Here is a 17,873-nt window from a genome sequence, read left to right on the forward strand (position 1 = left end):
GTAACATGAAATACCATCTCTAGGTAAAGTATCATTTTCCATCAATCAAAAATCTAAAAAAATTCCCTCCACTATCTTTGTGCCCTAATATTGAGATCTTTGTTCAATTGGTAACCAAAGCTTTTGAAGAGATAACCAATAATGTTTATATGAACAATATGACTGTCAGAACACATGGGCCTTAAACGTCTGAAAAAACTCGATGAAGTGTTTAACCCCTTTACCCCCAAGGGTGGTTTGCACGTTAATGACTGGGCCAATTTTTGCAATTCTGACCACTGTCCATTTATGAGGTTATAACTCTGGAACGCTTCAACGGATCTTGGCGATTCTGACATTGTTTTCTCGTGACATATTGTACTTCATGATAGTGGTAAAATTTCTTCGATATAACTTGCGTTTATTTGTGAAAAAAATGGAAACTTGGCGCAAATTTTGAAAATTTCACAATTTTCCAACTTTGAATTTTTATGCCATTAAATCACAGATATGTCACAAAATACTTAATAAGTAACATTTCCCACATTTCTACTTTACATCAGCACAATTTAGGAACCAAAATTTTTTTGTGTTAGGGAGTTATAAGGGTTAAAAGTTCACCAGCAATTTCTCATTTTTACAACACCATTTATTTTAGGGACCACATCTCATTTTAAGTCATTTTGAGGGGTCTATATGATAGAAAATAACCAAGTGTGACACCATTCTAAAAACTGCACCCCTCAAGGTGCTCAAAACCACATTCAAGAAGTTTATTAACCCTTCAGGTGTTTCACAGGAATTTTTGGAATGTTTAAATAAAAATTAACATTTAACTTTTTTTTTTTTTTTTTACACAAAAGTTATTTCAGCTCAAATTTGTTTTATTTTACCAAGGGTAACAGGAGAAAATGGACCCCAAAAGTTGTTGTACAATTTGTGCTGAGTACGCCGATACCCCATATGTGGGGGTAAACCACTGTTTGGGCGCATGGCAGAGCTCGGAAGGGAAGGAGCGCCACTTGACTTTTCAATGCAAAATTGACTGGAATTGAGATGGAACGCCATGTTGCGTTTGCAGAGCCCTTGATGTGCCTAAACATTGAAACCCCTCACAAATGACACCATTTTGGAAAGTAGACCCCCTAAGGAATTTAGATGTGTTTTGAGAGCTTTGATCCCCCAAGTGTTTCACTACAGTTTATAACGCAGAGCTGTGAAAATAAAAAATCTTTTTTTTTTTTTTTCACAAAAATGATTTTTTAGCCCCCAGTTTTGTATTTTCACAAGGGTAACAGGATAAATTGGACCCTAAAAGTTGTTGTCCAATTTGTCCTGAGTACGCTAATACCCCATATGTGGGGGAACCACTGTTTGGGCGCATGGCAGACCTCGGGAGGGAAGGAGCGCCATTTGGAAAGCAGACTTAGATGGATTGGTTTGCAGGTGTCACGTTGCATTTGCAGAGCCCCTGATGTACCCAAACAGTAGAAACCCCCCACAAGTGACCCCATATTGGAAACTAGACCTCCCAAGGAACTTATCTAGATGTGTTGTGAGAACTTTGAACCCCCAAGTGTTTCACTACAGTTTATAACGCAGAGCTGTGAAAATAAAAAAAAATTTTTCCCACAAAAATGATTTTTAGCCCCCCAAATTTATATTTTCCCAAGGGTAACAAGAGAACTTGGACCCCAAAAGTTGTTGTCCAATTTGTCCCGAGTACGCTGATGCCCCATATGTTGGGGTAAACCCCAGTTTTGGCGCACGGGAAAGCTCGGAAGGGAAGGAGCACTGTTTTACTTTTTCAATGCAAATTGGCTGGAATTGAGATTGGACGCCATGTCACGTTTGGAGAGCCCCTGATGTGCCTAAACAGTGGAAACTCCCCAATTCTAACTGAAACCCTAATTCAAACACACCCCTAACCCTAATCCCAACCGTAACCCTAACCACACCCCTAACCCTGACACACCACTAACTCTAATCCCAACCCTAATCCCAACCGTAAATGTAATCCAAACCCTAACCCTAACTTTAGCCCCAACCCTAACTTTAGCCCCAACCCTAACTTTAGCCCCAACCCTAACTTTAGCTCAAATCCTAGCCCCAACCCTAACCCTAGCCCTAACCCTAATGGGAAAATGGAAATAAATACATTTTTTAAATTTTATTATTTTTCCCTAACTAAGGGGGTGATGAAGGGGGGTTTGATTTACTTTTATATCATTTTTTATAGCGTATTTTTATGATTGGCAGCCGTCACACACTAAAAGACGCTTTTTATAGCAAAAAGTTTTTGCGTCTCCACATTTTGAGACCTATAATTTTTCCATATTTTGGTCCACAGAGTCATGTGAGGTCTTGTTTTTTGCGGGACGAGTTGATGTTTTTATTGGTAACATTTTTGGACACGTGACAGTTTTTAATCATTTTTTATTCCGATTTTTGTGAGGCAGAATGACCAAAAACCAGCTGTTCATTAATTTCTTTTGGGGGAGGCGTTTATACCTTTCCACGTTTGGTAAAATTGATAAAGCAGTTTTATTCTTCGGGTCAGTACGATTACAGCGATATCTCATTTATATCATTTTTTTATGGTTTGGCGCTTTTATACGATAAAAACTATTTTTTAGAATAAATAATTATTTTGGCATCGCTTTATTCTGAGGACTATAACTTTTTATTTTTTCTTTAATGACGCTGTGTCGTAGCTCGTTTTTTGCGGGACAAGATGACGTTTTCAGCGGTACCATGGTTATTTATACCTGTCTTTTTGATCGCGTGTTATTCCACTTTTTGTTCAGCGGTATGATAATAAAGCGTTGTTTTTGGCCTTGTTTTTTTTTTTCCCCTACGATGTTCACTGGAGGGGTTAACTAGTGGGACAGTTTTATAGTTTGGGTCGTTACGGACACAGCGATACTAAATATGTGTACTTTTACTGTTTTTTTTATTTAGATAAAGAAATGTATTTATGGGAATAATATATATATTTTTTTCTTTCTTTATTTTTTTTTTTTACACAAGTGGAAATTTTTTTTTTTACATTTTTACTTTGTCCCGGGGGGGACATCACAGATCGCCGATCTGACAGTTTGCACAGCACTCTGTCAGATCGGCGATCTGACTTACAGTGCTGCAGGCTTACCAAGCGCTTGCTCTGAGCAGGCACTCGGTAAGCCACCTCCCTCCCTGCAGGACCCGGATGCCACGGCCATCTTGGATCCGGGCCTGCTGCAGGGAGGAGGTAAGAGACCCTCGCAGCAACGCGATCACATCACGTTGCTCCGGGGGTCTCAGAGAAGCATGCAGGGAGCCCCCTCCCTGCGTTATGCTTCCCTGTACCGCCGGTACACTGCGATCATGTTTGATCGCGGTGTGCCGGGGGTTAATGTGCCGGGGGCGGTCCGTGACCGCTCCTGGCACATAGTGCCGGATGTCAGCTGCAATAGTCAGCTGACACCCGGCTGTGACGTACTATCCCGTCGGTGGTCATACGGGCCCACCCCACCTCGATGGGATAGTATGTCCAATGTTAGAAAGGGGTTAAGCCAGCCGATAAAGCCAGCAATATTGTGGTATGGCCTTGTAGGATGTATGAAGCTGAGAAATACCGCCAATTAATAGAACCATCATGTATAAGAAACTTACGTTTAACCCCATGTCTTCATGCAGGGAAGATCCTGGGGAAGATCCTCTACGCAGCGCTGGATAGTAATATCTTAACTCAATAGATATGTGACCTCCTGTGGATTAAAGATCTATCTGTCCCAACACTATATTTATTACCAAAAGTGCACAAAGACACTCAAAATCCTCCAGGTAGGCCCATTATATCTGGAATTGGGGAATTGCCGAGAACGTTGGCAAATTTATCGATTCTTTCCTCAAGCAGCTTGTCGAGAAGATTCCATCGTTTTTTGCGGGACACCTCTGATTTTTTTTACATAGGATTGACTATACACATTGACGAGGACATGCTCCTTGTCACTTGAGATGTAGAGTAACTCTACCCGAGTATTCGACATCAGCATGGGTTAAAGGCAACAGGATATTACCTCTATGATGAAAATTTCCCAGGAGGAGACAGAGTTTATTCTACAATTGTTGAACTTTCTCTTTACCCACAATTTCTTTTACATTTAATGGGTCCTTCTACCTACAGCTCCAGGGGACAGCCGTGGGAGCGGCTTGTGCGCCCTCCAATGCTAATCTGTTTCTGGGGCTGTGGGAGAGGGACCTTATCGCGGGGTACTTCTCCGATACCACACAATCAACAGAGCAAGAGAATAGTGAACAATTCCAAAAGCTTTATTTAGGCAAAAATACGAAAGATCCATATACGATCCACCAACTCAAAGTATAAAATAGTCCAGAATATGAATGCAGTTCAGTTACAGAATAAAAGTCCAACAATCCAGCACAGAGGATAACAGTCCATATTAGTGCAGGGGTGCATTTGTGCACTATTATTAGTGTACATTTATTCAAAGTACTTTTTTCTAAGTACTAGGCAGTTATAACATGGCAGTTAGACAGGGAAGGAGACAGGTAAGACAATCTAAATCTATTCCCTATTCATTTGAAACAGAACAAATACTCACCATATGTATTTGTATAATCTATATCCTGGCTGCTGCATTCACTCACATTCACCGCCCTTGCATACTCTTTATACTCCATCCATATCGGCCCCTCTGTCCTCCCCTCTCCTATGTATAGCACTCACGCTCTGTTCACATTGCTTAACAGCGCAGATCCATTCAGTCCCACCATCCAACACAAGAGACACTCACAAATCGCTTAACCATCTGCTCACTCTTTCTATCCTCCTTCTCCTAGTTGCTGGAGACATCTCTCCCAAGCCCCCCATGTTATAGCCAGTCAAACCTCTCAACTGCTACACTCAGAAACCCCTCTAACCTTATTAATATTCCATGCATGCCTTCTGTCTCTTTCAATTGAGCCTTTTGGAATTATCTCTCTGTGTGTAATAAACTCTCCTTCATTCATGACTTCTTCCTTTCTAACTCTCTTAATCTCCTGGCTCTTACTGAAACCTGGATCCAGCAGTCAGACACCACCGCTGCTGCTGCTCTTTCATATGGTGGACTACACTTTTCTCATACCCCAAGATCAGACAACAGAGCAGGTGGAGGCGTTGGTCTGCTCCTTTCACCAAAATGTACCTTCCAAATTATCCCAAGTACCCTCACTTGTATTCCCTTCCTTTGAGGTCCATGCTGTCAGACTCTACCTCCACTTCTCCATGCGAGTGGCGGTGGTGTATCATCCTCCCAGCCCCTCTCATCAGTTCCTGGATCACGTTGCCACCTGGATTCCACACTTTATCTCCTGTGACACCCCCACCCCCATTGCTTCTTCCCTCTCCCCATCTGCTTCTCACCTTTTATCTCTAACCTCCTCTTTTGGCCTCTCGCAGCATACTAACTCTCCAATGCATGAAGATGGAAACTCCCTTGACTTGGTCTTCTCCCGTCTTTGCTCAGTGGACGAGTTCACAAACTCCCCTCTCCCGCTCTCTGACCACAACCTTCTTTCATTCTTTATCAAGAACTGCCATCCCGCTCAGGTCACCCCCACTTTCCACACTTATAGAAACATACAGGCCATTAACACCCAGAAACTTATGAAGAACTTGCAGTCCTCATTGGCCCCAATCTCCTCCATCTCATGTCCTGATTCTGCTCTGAAGCATTACAATGAAGCCCTGCAAAGTGCCCTGGATGAAGCTGCACCTCCTATACATAGAACAACCCGGCACAGATGGCCAACAACAGTGGCACACGCTGCAAACATGTTTCCTGCAGCGGTGCTCCAAGTGCGCCGAACGTCTGTGGAGAAAATCTAATCTACCCGAAGATTTCATCCATTAGAAGTTCATGCTAAAAACATACAACTCTGCCCTTCACCTCTCCAAACAAACCTATTTCAACACCCTCATCACCTCACTGTCAAATAAACCTAAACGTCTCTTTGACACTTTCCAGTCCCTACTCAACCCAAGAGAGCAGGCCCCAACCACGGATCTCTGCGCTGACGATCCGGCCAATTACTTCAAAGAAAAAAATGACCACATTCAACAGGAAGTCATCTCCCAATCTCTTCATACCATGCACGGTCCACCCTCCCCCACTGCATCTAGTTCACTCTCTGACATTGAGCCAGTTACAGAAGTAGTCAGGCTCCTTGCATCTTCTCGCCTGACCACTTGCACCAGTGACCCCATTCCGTCACATCTCCTCCAGTCCCTTTCCCTGGCTGTCACCTCTCACCTAACAAAAATATTCAACCTTTCCCTCACTTCCGGTATTTTTCCCTCCTCATTTAAGCATGCCATCATACATCCATTACTTAAAAAACCATCCCTCGACCAAAACTGTGCCGCTAATTATAGACCGGTCTCTAATCTTCCCTTCATCTCTAAACTCCTCGAACGCCTGGTCCACTCCCGTCTTACCCACTATCTCTCAGATAACTCTTCTCGACCCTCTTTAATCTGGCTTCCGCTTTTTACACTCGTGAGGGCAGTTTCAGTAAAGTCTCTAATGACCTTCTAACAGCTAAATCTAATGGTCACTACTCCATGCTAATTCTGTTGGATCTCTCCGCAGCATTCGATACTGTGGATCATCAGCTCCTCCTCAATATGCTCCGCTCCATCGGCCTCAAGGACACCTTTCTCTCCTGGTTCTCCTCCTATCTCTCTGACCGATCCTTCACTGTATGTTTTGCTGGTTCCTCCTCCTCTCACCTTCCCCTTACTGTTGGGGTTCCTCAAGGATCAGTCCTAGGCCCCCTCCTCTTCTCTTTGTATCCTGCCCCTATTGGACAAACAATCAGTAGATTTGGTTTCCAGTACCATCTCTATGCTGACGACACCCAATTATACACCTCTTCTCCTGTTATCACGCTGACCTTTTTAGAAAACACCAGTGATTTTCTTACCGCTGTCTCTAACATCATGTCCTCCCTCGATCTGAAACTGAAGCTGTCAAAAACTGAACTCGTGTTCTCTCCCTCTACTAACCTACCTTTGCCTGACATTGCCATCTCCGTGTGCGGTTCCACCACTACTCCAAAGCAATATGCCTGCTGCCTTGGGGTCATCCTTGATTCCGAGCTTTCATTCACCCCCCACATCCGATCACTGGCTCGCTCTTCCTATCTGCATCTCAAAAACATTTCTAGAATTCGCCCTTTTCTTACTTTCGACTCTGCAAAAACTTACTGTTTCACTTATTCATTCCCGTCTGGACTATTGTAACTCTCTACTAATCGGCCTCCCTCTTACCAAACTCTCCCCGCTCCAATCTGTCCTGAATGCTGCAGCCAGGATCATATTCCTCACCAACCGTTACACCGATGCCTCTACCTTGTGCCAGTCATTACACTGGCTACCCATCCACTCCAGAATCCAGTAGAAAACTACTACCCTCATCCACAAAGCACTCCATGGCTCAGCACCACCCTACGTCTCCTCTCTGGTCTCAGTCTACCACCCTACCCGTGCCCTTCGCTCCGCTAATGACCTCAGGTTAGCATCCTCAATAATCAGAACCTCCCACTCCCGTCTCCAAGACTTTACACGTGCTGCGCCGATTCTTTGGAATGCACTACCTAGGTTAATACGATTAATCCCCACAGTTTTAAGCGCGCCCTAAAAACTCAATTTGTTCAGATAGGTTAATGCATTGAGGCAGTAGGCCAAACGATCCCTGTGTGGCCTATCATTAAAAAAAAAACAAAAAAACAATCAGGTTCCTCGTATCATGTTCTCATACACTTAATGCAGTTAATAGCCCTCTGTGTCTGTACTGTTACATACTTAGGCAGTTAACTGGTTCATGCAGCTTTACATGAACACCCGAGCCTTACATTATGGCTGGTCCAAATAACTAAAGCAATTGTTACCATCCACCTCTCGTGTCTCCCCTTTTCCTCATAGTTTGTAAGCTTGCGAGCAGGGCCCTCATTCCTCCTGGTATCTATTTTGAACTGTGATTTATGTTATGCTGTAATGTCTATTGTCTGCACAAGTCCCCTCTATAATTTGTAAAGCGCTGCAGAATATGTTGGCGCTATATAAATAAAAATTATTATTATCATTCCCTTTCTCTCTCTGACGTGCTGTCTTCACATCATGGTTCCACACAGGATCTGAATTCCCCCCATCTCCTGTCCTCTCCTTATGTCCAGGAGTAGTCAGACAGGTTGGAATGGTTTTCAGGCCTCCCACACCTGACAAAGGTGCCCTCATAATAAGTGAGCACGCCATGGGGCCTACACAGACCTCTGGCCTGCTCCTTTTAGTCCACATTGCTCAATAGTTTATAGTTCCTTGTACAGTGGCAGGGGTTGCAATAATCATGAGCACTTGTCCATAAATTCCTAGGTCCTGGATTTACAGTCATACCAGGTTTTTTGTCTGGACTGGGCCGTTTGCTGGTGTTCATTAGCCAAGATAGCTAGCTGGGCGAGAGTCTCTGAACTCTAGAACGTAGGGAATGATGAGCGTTCCGGTATCTGCAATATCTCCCTCCAATTGTTCTTTCAGAAGAGAGGCCCACAGACCTTCTGCTCCCACAAAATGACTTTGTAACTCCCCAATGTCATTTCCAAGGAGGATATCTGCAGGAAGTCCTCCCATAACTCGAATCCATCAGTTTTTCTCCAAAACCATAATCCAAATGCACCAAAGCTCGCTGTATATATTTGCGGACACCCCCCGCCAGGACAAAGGGAATTCCTGGGCCCTGGTGAATTGCCTTGGGTCGAACCACACGGGGGTCAGCAAGAGTTAGGAATGCCCCCATGTCTCCAAATCCTGACACTTTGTACCCATCAATTAAGACGTCCTGCAGGTGGCGATGCCGTTGCTCTGTATTTCTGAGGGACAAAGGCCGGAGTCCATACACTCCAGGTGGGGTATCTATGGTGCCGTGGTCGATAGTCCTCTCAGGTGGGGATGGTGGTAACTCATCCTCAGGCGGGATGGAGTGCACAAGATGCACTGGACGAGGTGGGGCTGCGTAGGGCTCCCTCTGAATCCTTGAGGGACAGCTGGATTGCAAATGCCCAGGTTGCCCACACCCATAACATCTCCTCTCTGGGATACTCCCAGGTCGTAGTCGGAACTGATGGGGCCCAGGATTGTGAGGCGTGATTGTCATCGGCCTGCGGCTGGGTGGAGGGGCAGATATAATCGGAGGGGGTACGGAAGAAGCCAGTGGTTCGTTGTCCAGAAACCTTCTCCATTGCGGTCGGATAGTAAGGGCTTCATCGGCCAGGGCTGCAGCTCTATCCACGGTGCATGGAATGCGCTCCCGGACCCATTCCCATACCTCTGCGGGGCACTTGGCAAGACATTGTTCTATAAGGAACGCCTGTTTAACATCTTCCACAGTAAAGGCATTTTCTGCTTCCAGCCATCTCCGTCATGCCTGGGACATCTTATGTGCATACATCCTAAACGATCCCCCCATACTGCATGGGAGGTCTCGGAAATTGGTCCTATGAGTCTGGAGTGATAGCATGGTAATCCAGGATAGTCTGCTTTCCAATGTTATAATCCCGATTCTGCTGTGAGTCAATGGTTCGGTAAGCCTTCGCCAGGAGTCCCACTAACAAACGCATCCAGCCAGAGTGGGGCACCTCCATCACAACACATTGCTGCTTAAAGTCCTTGAAGAATCCCTCCACATCTCCGGAAGCCTCATCAAATGGCTTAAACTCTGTCCGGGTGATTCGTACAGGCTCCTGGATCGTTGGGTTTACATTCCACATTACGTTACTCCCTCTTTCAAGCTCCATTGCTTCTTGTCTCTGCTGTGCCCTGCGGGCAGCCTCCTCCTTGTACTCCTGAGAGACGCCTGGGCCCAGAATAGCCATATATTTTTCGTACCACACCACCCACTGGCTTTTTGGGGTGGGGGGTCCTTGTCTCCAGTGCTCATCCTTCAGACATATGGGAGGAGGTGACCGGGCTGGCACCTACCAGTAGGTCAATAAAAGTGTTGTGATTTTGCTTTTTGCTCCCTCTAGTGGTCATTAGTGATTTGACTCTGGAGCGTCTGTCTTTTCTTATTTCCTCACCTGGGCCGTTAGTTCAGGGGCGTTGCTATTTAAGCTCCGTGGACCTTCAGTTCAATGCCTGGCATCGTTGAAATCAGAGCTAATCTGTTGTGCTCTTGTCCTTTGATCCTGGTTCCTGTATTTCAAGCTAAGTCTGCTTCTTTGCTTTTTGCTTTGGTTTTGTTTTGTATTTTTGTCCAGCTTGTTCCAATCTGTATCCTGACCTTTGCTGGAAGCTCTGGGGGGCTGGTGTTCTCCCCCCGGACCGTTAGACGGTTCGGGGGTTCTTGAATCTCCAGCGTGGATTTTTATAGGGTTTTTGTTGACCAGATAAGTAATCTTGCTTTATTCTGCTATTAGTAAGCTGGCCTCTCTTTGCTGAACCTGGTTCATTTCTGTGTTTGTCATTTCCTCTTACCTCACCGTTATTATTTGTGGGGGGCTTGTATCTTGCTTTGGGGTCCCTTTCTCTGGAGGCAAGAGAGGTCTTTGTTTTCTTCTCCTAGGGGTAGTTAGATTCTCCGGCTGGCGCGAGTCATCTAGCGATCACCGTAGGCATGATCCCCGGCTACTTCTAGTGTTGGCGTTAGGAGTAGCTATTTGGTCAACCCAGTTACCACAGCCCTATGAGCTGGATTTTTGTATCTCGCAGACTTACACGTTCCTCTGAGACCTTGTCCACTGGGGTCATAACAAAAAGGCCTCTTTAGTCAGTCCCTGGTAGTTCAGGCCCAAGTCTCTGGCTCTCTCCTGTAAACTGGATACAGTCCAATTTCTGTACTCACACTGTGTGTGGTTCTCCATTGGGTTACGCTGTTGATCCCGCTGCTTGCCACCAGTTATCACGGGGTCCTTCTCCGATACCACACAATCAACAGAGCAAGAGAATAGTGAACAATTTCAAAAGCTTTATTTAGGCAAAAAAAATCCATATACGATCCACCAACTCAAAAGATAAAATAGTCCAGAACATGAATGCAGTTCAGTTACAGAATAAAAGTCCAACAATCCAGCACAGAGGATAACAGTCCCATATTCCCTTCTTTCTCTCTCTGACGTGCTGTCTTATCATAGTTCCACACAGGATCTGAATTCCCCCCATCTCCTGTCCTCTCCTTATGTCCAGGAGTAGTCAGACAGGTTGGGGTGGTTTTCAGGCCTCCCACACCTGACAAAGGTGCCTGGTGGATTAAGGCACTACAGGGGGTCATTGTTTCAACAAGCTAGTTCAATATGTCATTAGCATATTAGCAAACAGGTTTATTCACTGACCCTGTGGAGAGATAACAGTACATGAATGTGGGGGCTGATATCAGATGGCAAATAACAGCAATTCATCAATTGGCAAATAACTCATCCTACAAGAGAACACCATGATAATCAGTAAAATATAAATATACACAAAATGATACTCACATAACGTATCCCACCATCACAACCTACTCTCGACAGATCAGTACCCGTGGATGAATGGGGTCATTTTGTGGACCCAGAACATAAACAGTGTATTTATGATCTGGTTTTCACCAGAAGTTTTGATACGTTAAAAATTAGAAATTAACACTAATGACCTTAATAGCCGATTAACATACAAATATCATATTAATCAAATAGACTTTTTTGACATTGTAATAAAAAAAGATATTTCTGGTTTATTACTAACAGATATTTTTCGGAATGAGACGGCTGTGAATGCTATGAATGCTATTTCACATCCAACTTCATCCCATCCAACACGTTGTAAGATCTGTTCCCGTCTGCCTTATTTTTTTAGGCAGAGAGGAAGAAGAGGTTCTATGAATGTAGCTACAGTAAGAAGTGTTAAGTACGCTTACAACAGAGCAGGAAATTTTAACCGCCAAGATCTGATGTTTTCAAAAACAATGAAACCACCAGCAACAAATGTATCAAATGGTGACACAATACCACTCTCAATGGCAGAAAATGTATGATATATTGTATTGATTCTCTTGGCCGATAGAACATTAAGACAGTACTTACCTATCAGACCTGATGTGGCAGACGATGTGACAACTTACGGGATCATCTGGTTAGGAGTTATTACACACAAACTAACCAACCTCATATTTTCAAGCACAAGTAATAAACCACTAAATAACTGGGGTTGTACACCATGTGGCATGTGTGTTGCCTGCCCGAATATAGAGAAAGCAAAATAATTCCTATCGTCTGATGGAAAGAAATATGTCATTACACATTCTATGAATTGCTCCACAAGGACAGCTGTTTATCATGCAACATGTCCCTGCTCCCTAATTTATGTAGGACTTATCATAAGTGCATTACAAGTTAGGGCATGGGAACATGTGCAAGACATCCTGGCAGCTGCGAATATGGAAGATATGGAGCAATTAAAGACGATCCCAAGGCATTTTCAACAGTACCATTCTTGTGACCCATCATGTCACCGTATTAAAGGAATTGATCAAAATCATTCTAACTTTCACAGAGGAAATCTTAGCCGCCTGCTGGCACAAAAGGAAGCCAGGTGGATATGGACCCTGTGCACCCTACAACCAGATGGATTAAATGAATCATTAAGTTTTGCTCTTTTCATCTGAACTCCGATCCCGTACATTGGTATGTTTGTTAATTTTGGCATCTTCTTTTATTTCATTTTAGCTTTTAGTCTTTCTGTGATTGTTTAGTCTTTTTTATCGTATATTGGCTTTAATTTTGGATACCAATTTGTGATTCTTCTTCACAGCTCCTGAGGGTAATTTTTGCTATACTGATTGAACATCACTTTTACCCTGATTTGAATGGAATCATGTCTGCTTGATACATTCTGGAAATTTCACCTACAAGGCTGCTGTCCGAGACGCATGGTTGGAACCATGCCCTGCCCCTGATACATGGGAATTTTAGTATGGACTGCCACTTTTTTGTTGCATACTTGCTATGTGATCTTATTTGTCCACAGCAATATCCTGTGATACCACAAATGGACTTTCTTATACATGGACTTGTTTTTATATGGATCCTCCACTTTATACATGGACTTTCTTTTCTCAGATGGATTGAAGAATAACGCCGTGGTGGATTGACAAATCACTTTGTGAAATTAGAATTTCACTCCATATTAGTTTGTATAATATATGAAGACTTTTTGAGCCCTCTATATTGGGTATATGATTGGTGGATACTTTTATTTTCAACCATGGCTCATTTGGAGTGTATATTGTATGTATATAACTGTGCATCCTTAGATATTAGTATTCACAATACACTGTGCTCCAAATTATTATGCAAATGACATTTTTCTCTGATTTTCCTAAATGATCGGTGCAAATAACAGTCAGTCTAATAAAAGTCATCACCCGTTAAAGTATACATCGAATTTTATTGAAGAAACCTCCCATTGATAACAGTATAATCTCCAAAATGAATGAAAACTCAAAATGCACTGTTCCAAATTATTAGGCACAGTAGAATATCTACTAATTTTTGTGGAATTGGCAGCATTAGGAGGTCACATTCACTGAACAAAAAAGCTATTTAACTCCAAAACATCCTAACAGGCCAAGTTACGTTTTAACATAGGACCCCTTCTTTGATATCATCCTTCACAATTCTTGTATCCATTGAGCTTGTTAGTTTTGGAGAGTTTTTGCTTGTATTTCTTGCATGAAGTCAGAATAGCCTCCCAGAGCTGCTGCTTTGATGTGAACTGCCTCCCACATTCATAGATCTTTTGATTGATGATATTCCAAAGGTTCTCTATAGGGTTGAGGTCCGGGAAGATGATGGCCACACCATGAGTTTATCTCCTTTTATGCCCATAGCAGCCAATGACTCAGAAGTATTCTTTGCAGCATGAGATGGTGCATTGTCATGCATGAAGATGATTTTGCTCCTGAAGGCACATTTCTGCTTTTTATACATTGGAAGAAAGTGGTCAGTCAGAAACTCTATATACTTTGCAGAGGTCATTTTCACACCTTCAGGAACCTTAAAGGGCCCTACCAGCTGTTTCCCCATGATTCTGGCACAAAACATGACTCCTCCACCTCCTTGATGACGTCGCAGCCTTGTTGGGACATGGTGGCCATCCACTACTCCATCCATCTTGACCATCAGTAAACAAGACCGTTTGAAAATTAGTCTTCATAATGTCTGGGCCCACTGCAACCGTTTCTGCTTGTGAACACTGTTTAGGGGTGGTCGAATAATAGGTTTATGCACCACAGCACGCCTTTGAGGATCCTACACCTTGAGGTTCGAGGGACTTCAGAGGCACCAACAGCTTCAAATAACTGTTTGCTGCTTTGTAATGGTATTTTAGCAGCTGCTCTCTTAATCCAATTAATTTGTATGGCAGAAACCTTCCTCATTACGCCTTTATCTGCATGAATTCTGTCTGTGCTCTGTTTCAGTCACAAATCTCTTCACAGTATGATGATCACTCTTAAGTTTTGATGAAATATCTAATTTTTTCATACCTTGTCCAAGGCATTGCACTATTTAACGCTTTTCAGCAGCAGAGAGATCCTTTTTATTTCCCATATGGCTTGAAACCTGTGGCCTGCTTAATAATGTGGAACATCATTTTTAAGTAGTTTTCCTTTAATTAGAATCACCTGGAAAACTATTTATCACATGTGTTTAAGATTGATTTCAGTGATCCATTGAGCCCTGAGACACAATACCATCCACGAGTTTATTTGAAAAACAAAACAATTAAATCTTTATGACACTTAAATCCAATTTGCATAATAATTTGGAACACAGTGTATATGCACCTAGTTATATTTGTACGTATGCTTCTATTGTCACTTTTACACTTTATAATGATTATAATAAAGCGCACAAGTGCCAAATATTATTCTTTGTTGGTTCTTCCTTCTTTGGATGCTTTCACACTGCGTAACTTTTATATTCCTCATTATCCAGCACTACGGTTTTATTACTTGGCGCTATGATCGCACAAGCATTTATCACTATGTATAATCTCCTTTTCCATTTTCTTCCCACTTTTTTATTCTTTTCTTGCAGCTTTTCATTTATTTTTCTACACATCCATAGTCATTGCATTATGTCGTTTTTTACTGACATATAATTTCACTTTATTTAATGTATTTTCATACCACCACTTTTGCACAACCATTACACTCTTTATTAATTTGAATACAATCTGCTTCTAGCTGTATCTATTTGTTATGTGGCTGACACATGCTTCCGTGATGTATTGCCAGAGAGGTTCATTTAGTCTATGATTCGGCCGGTGCGCATGTGCTCTGGGCGTGTCTTCACCGACAGCATCATACAGCGGCGGCAGGTGGAGCGCTGGCAGTGGGCTGCAGCTTCGGTCTCCGGCGCCTCACAGCTTGTCATGACGTTTTCACTGGCTTCACTTGACCCGGATGTGTCGGTGCTGCATGCGCCAATCCACGGCCCTTTAGGATACATACTAAGGAAGGTATAAGTTCATGCTACCGACATTTAACTACAAGTATCGGCAGTCCACTCTCCCACTTCCTGCGGTCACGTGACCATACGCTAGGCATATTGTAATTGGCCAGCTTATGTTTTTAAGGAGCAAGTTGAGGCTATGATGCCACTTTCCCTGACAAAGGCATGCTGCTGAAACGCACGTAAGAGAACTGGCACCATCGCATGGTCTCTAGTAAGACATGTTACTTTAGTTGCTACATCAATGTAGGATATGATGGGTTCACTACCCAGGTCTCAGTGTTGCACTATAATATATTATATATATATATATATATATATATATATATATATATATATATATATATATATATATATATATATATATATATATATATATATATATATATATATATATATATATATATATATACATATATATACAGGTCCTTCTCAAAAAATTAGCATATAGTGTTAAATTTCATTATTTACCATAATGTAATGATTACAATTAAACTTTCATATATTATAGATTCATTATCCACGAACTGAAATTTGTCAGGTCTTTTATTGTTTTAATACTGATGATTTTGGCATACAACTCCTGATAACCCAAAAAACCTGTCTCAATAAATTAGCATATCAAGAAAAGGTTCTCTAAATGACCTATTACCCTAATCTTCTGAATCAACTAATTAACTCTAAACACATGCAAAAGATACCTGAGGCTTTTAAAAACTCCCTGCCTGGTTCATTACTCAAAACCCCCATCATGGGTAAGACTAGCGACCTGACAGATGTCAAGAAGGCCATCATTGACACCCTCAAGCAAGAGGGTAAGACCCAGAAAGAAATTTCTCAACAAATAGGCTGTTCCCAGAGTGCTGTATCAAGGCACCTCAATGGTAAGTCTGTTGGAAGGAAACAATGTGGCAGAAAACGCTGTACAATGAGAAGAGGTGACCGGACCCTGAGGAAGATTGTGGAGAAGGACCGATTCCAGACCTTGGGGAACCTGAGGAAGCAGTGGACTGAGTCTGGTGTGGAAACATCCAGAGCCACCGTACACAGGCGTGTGCAGGAAATGGGCTACAGGTGCCGCATTCCCCAGGTAAAGCCACTTTTGAACCATAAACAGCGGCAGAAGTGCCTGACCTGGGCTACAGAGAAGCAGCACTGGACTGTTGCTAAGTGGTCCCAAGTACTTTTTTCTGATGAAAGCAAATTTTGCATGTCATTCAGAAATCAAGGTGCCAGAGTCTGGAGAAAGACTGGGGAGAAGGAAATGCCAAAATGCCTGAAGTCCAGTGTCAAGTACCCACAGTCAGTGATGGTGTGGGGTGCCATGTCAGCTGCTGGTGTTGGTCCACTGTGTTTCATCAAGGGCAGGGTCAATGCAGCTAGCTATCAGGAGATTTTGGAGCACTTCATGCTTCCATCGGCTGAAATGCTTTATGGAGATGAAGATTTCATTTTTCAGCACGACCTGGCACCTGCTCACAGTGCCAAAACCACTGGTAAATGGTTTACTGACCATGGTATTACTGTGCTCAATTGGCCTGCCAACTCTCCTGACCTGAACCCAATAGAGAATCTGTGGGATATTGTGAAGAGAAAGTTGAGAGACGCAAGACCCAACACTCTGGATGAGCTTAAGGCCGCTATTGAAGCATCCTGGGCCTCCATAACATCTCAGCAGTGTCACAGGCTGATTGCCTCCATGCCACGCCGCATTGAAGCAGTCATTTCTGCCAAAGGATTCCCGACCAAGTATTGAGTGCATAACTGAACATTATTATTTGATGTTTTTTTTGTTTGTTATTAAAAAACACTTTTATTTGATTGGACGGGTGAAATATGCTAATTTATTGAGACAGGTTTTTTGGGTTATCAGGAGTTGTATGCCAAAATCATCAGTATTAAAACAATAAAAGACCTGACAAATTTCAGTTGGTGGATAATGAATCTATAATATATGAAAGTTTAATTGTAATCATTACATTATGGTAAATAATGAAATTTAACACTATATGCTAATTTTTTAAGAAGGACCTGTATATGTATGTATATATATATATATATATATATATATATATATATATATATATATATATATATATATATATATATTTTTACAGGCACTCTAACTGTACGGAGTCATTATTTTGTACTGTATAGGATTACATGGGTATTGAGACTTTTTGACAATGAATACTATTACTTGCCTGCCATCTGGTGGAGCCACTTATTTTTTTTTTGGCTCATCATCATGCACCACAGGCACTCTTAATGTATTGTCTGTTGTGTTTTTAGTATTTGTAATAAAGTATTGTATTTCTATTGTTCATTATACGCCTCTTTTTATGTTTTCTCGCATAGAACAA

General features: G+C 42.5%; 1 protein-coding gene across 8 annotated transcripts in view; it reads right to left on the reverse strand.

The window, feature by feature from the left end:
- ZBTB7A (zinc finger and BTB domain containing 7A) overlaps positions 1 to 17,873 on the reverse strand; it is a 241,966-nt gene that overhangs the window by 138,892 nt on the left and 85,201 nt on the right. Inside the window, exon 3 of one of the 8 annotated variants that reach the window (XM_077278952.1) lies at positions 10,671 to 11,350. The exons of the other annotated variants lie outside the window; for them this stretch is intronic. Coding sequence (XP_077135067.1) covers positions 11,338 to 11,350 — 13 coding nt within the window. The 3' untranslated portion in view covers positions 10,671 to 11,337. Of the gene's footprint in view, positions 1 to 10,670; positions 11,351 to 17,873 lie in introns of those variants that run through there. 8 annotated transcript variants of the gene reach the window in all.

The sequence above is a fragment of the Ranitomeya variabilis genome, assembly GCF_051348905.1.
Source record: "Ranitomeya variabilis isolate aRanVar5 chromosome 1 unlocalized genomic scaffold, aRanVar5.hap1 SUPER_1_unloc_3, whole genome shotgun sequence".
Taxonomy (NCBI): Eukaryota; Metazoa; Chordata; class Amphibia; order Anura; family Dendrobatidae; genus Ranitomeya; species Ranitomeya variabilis.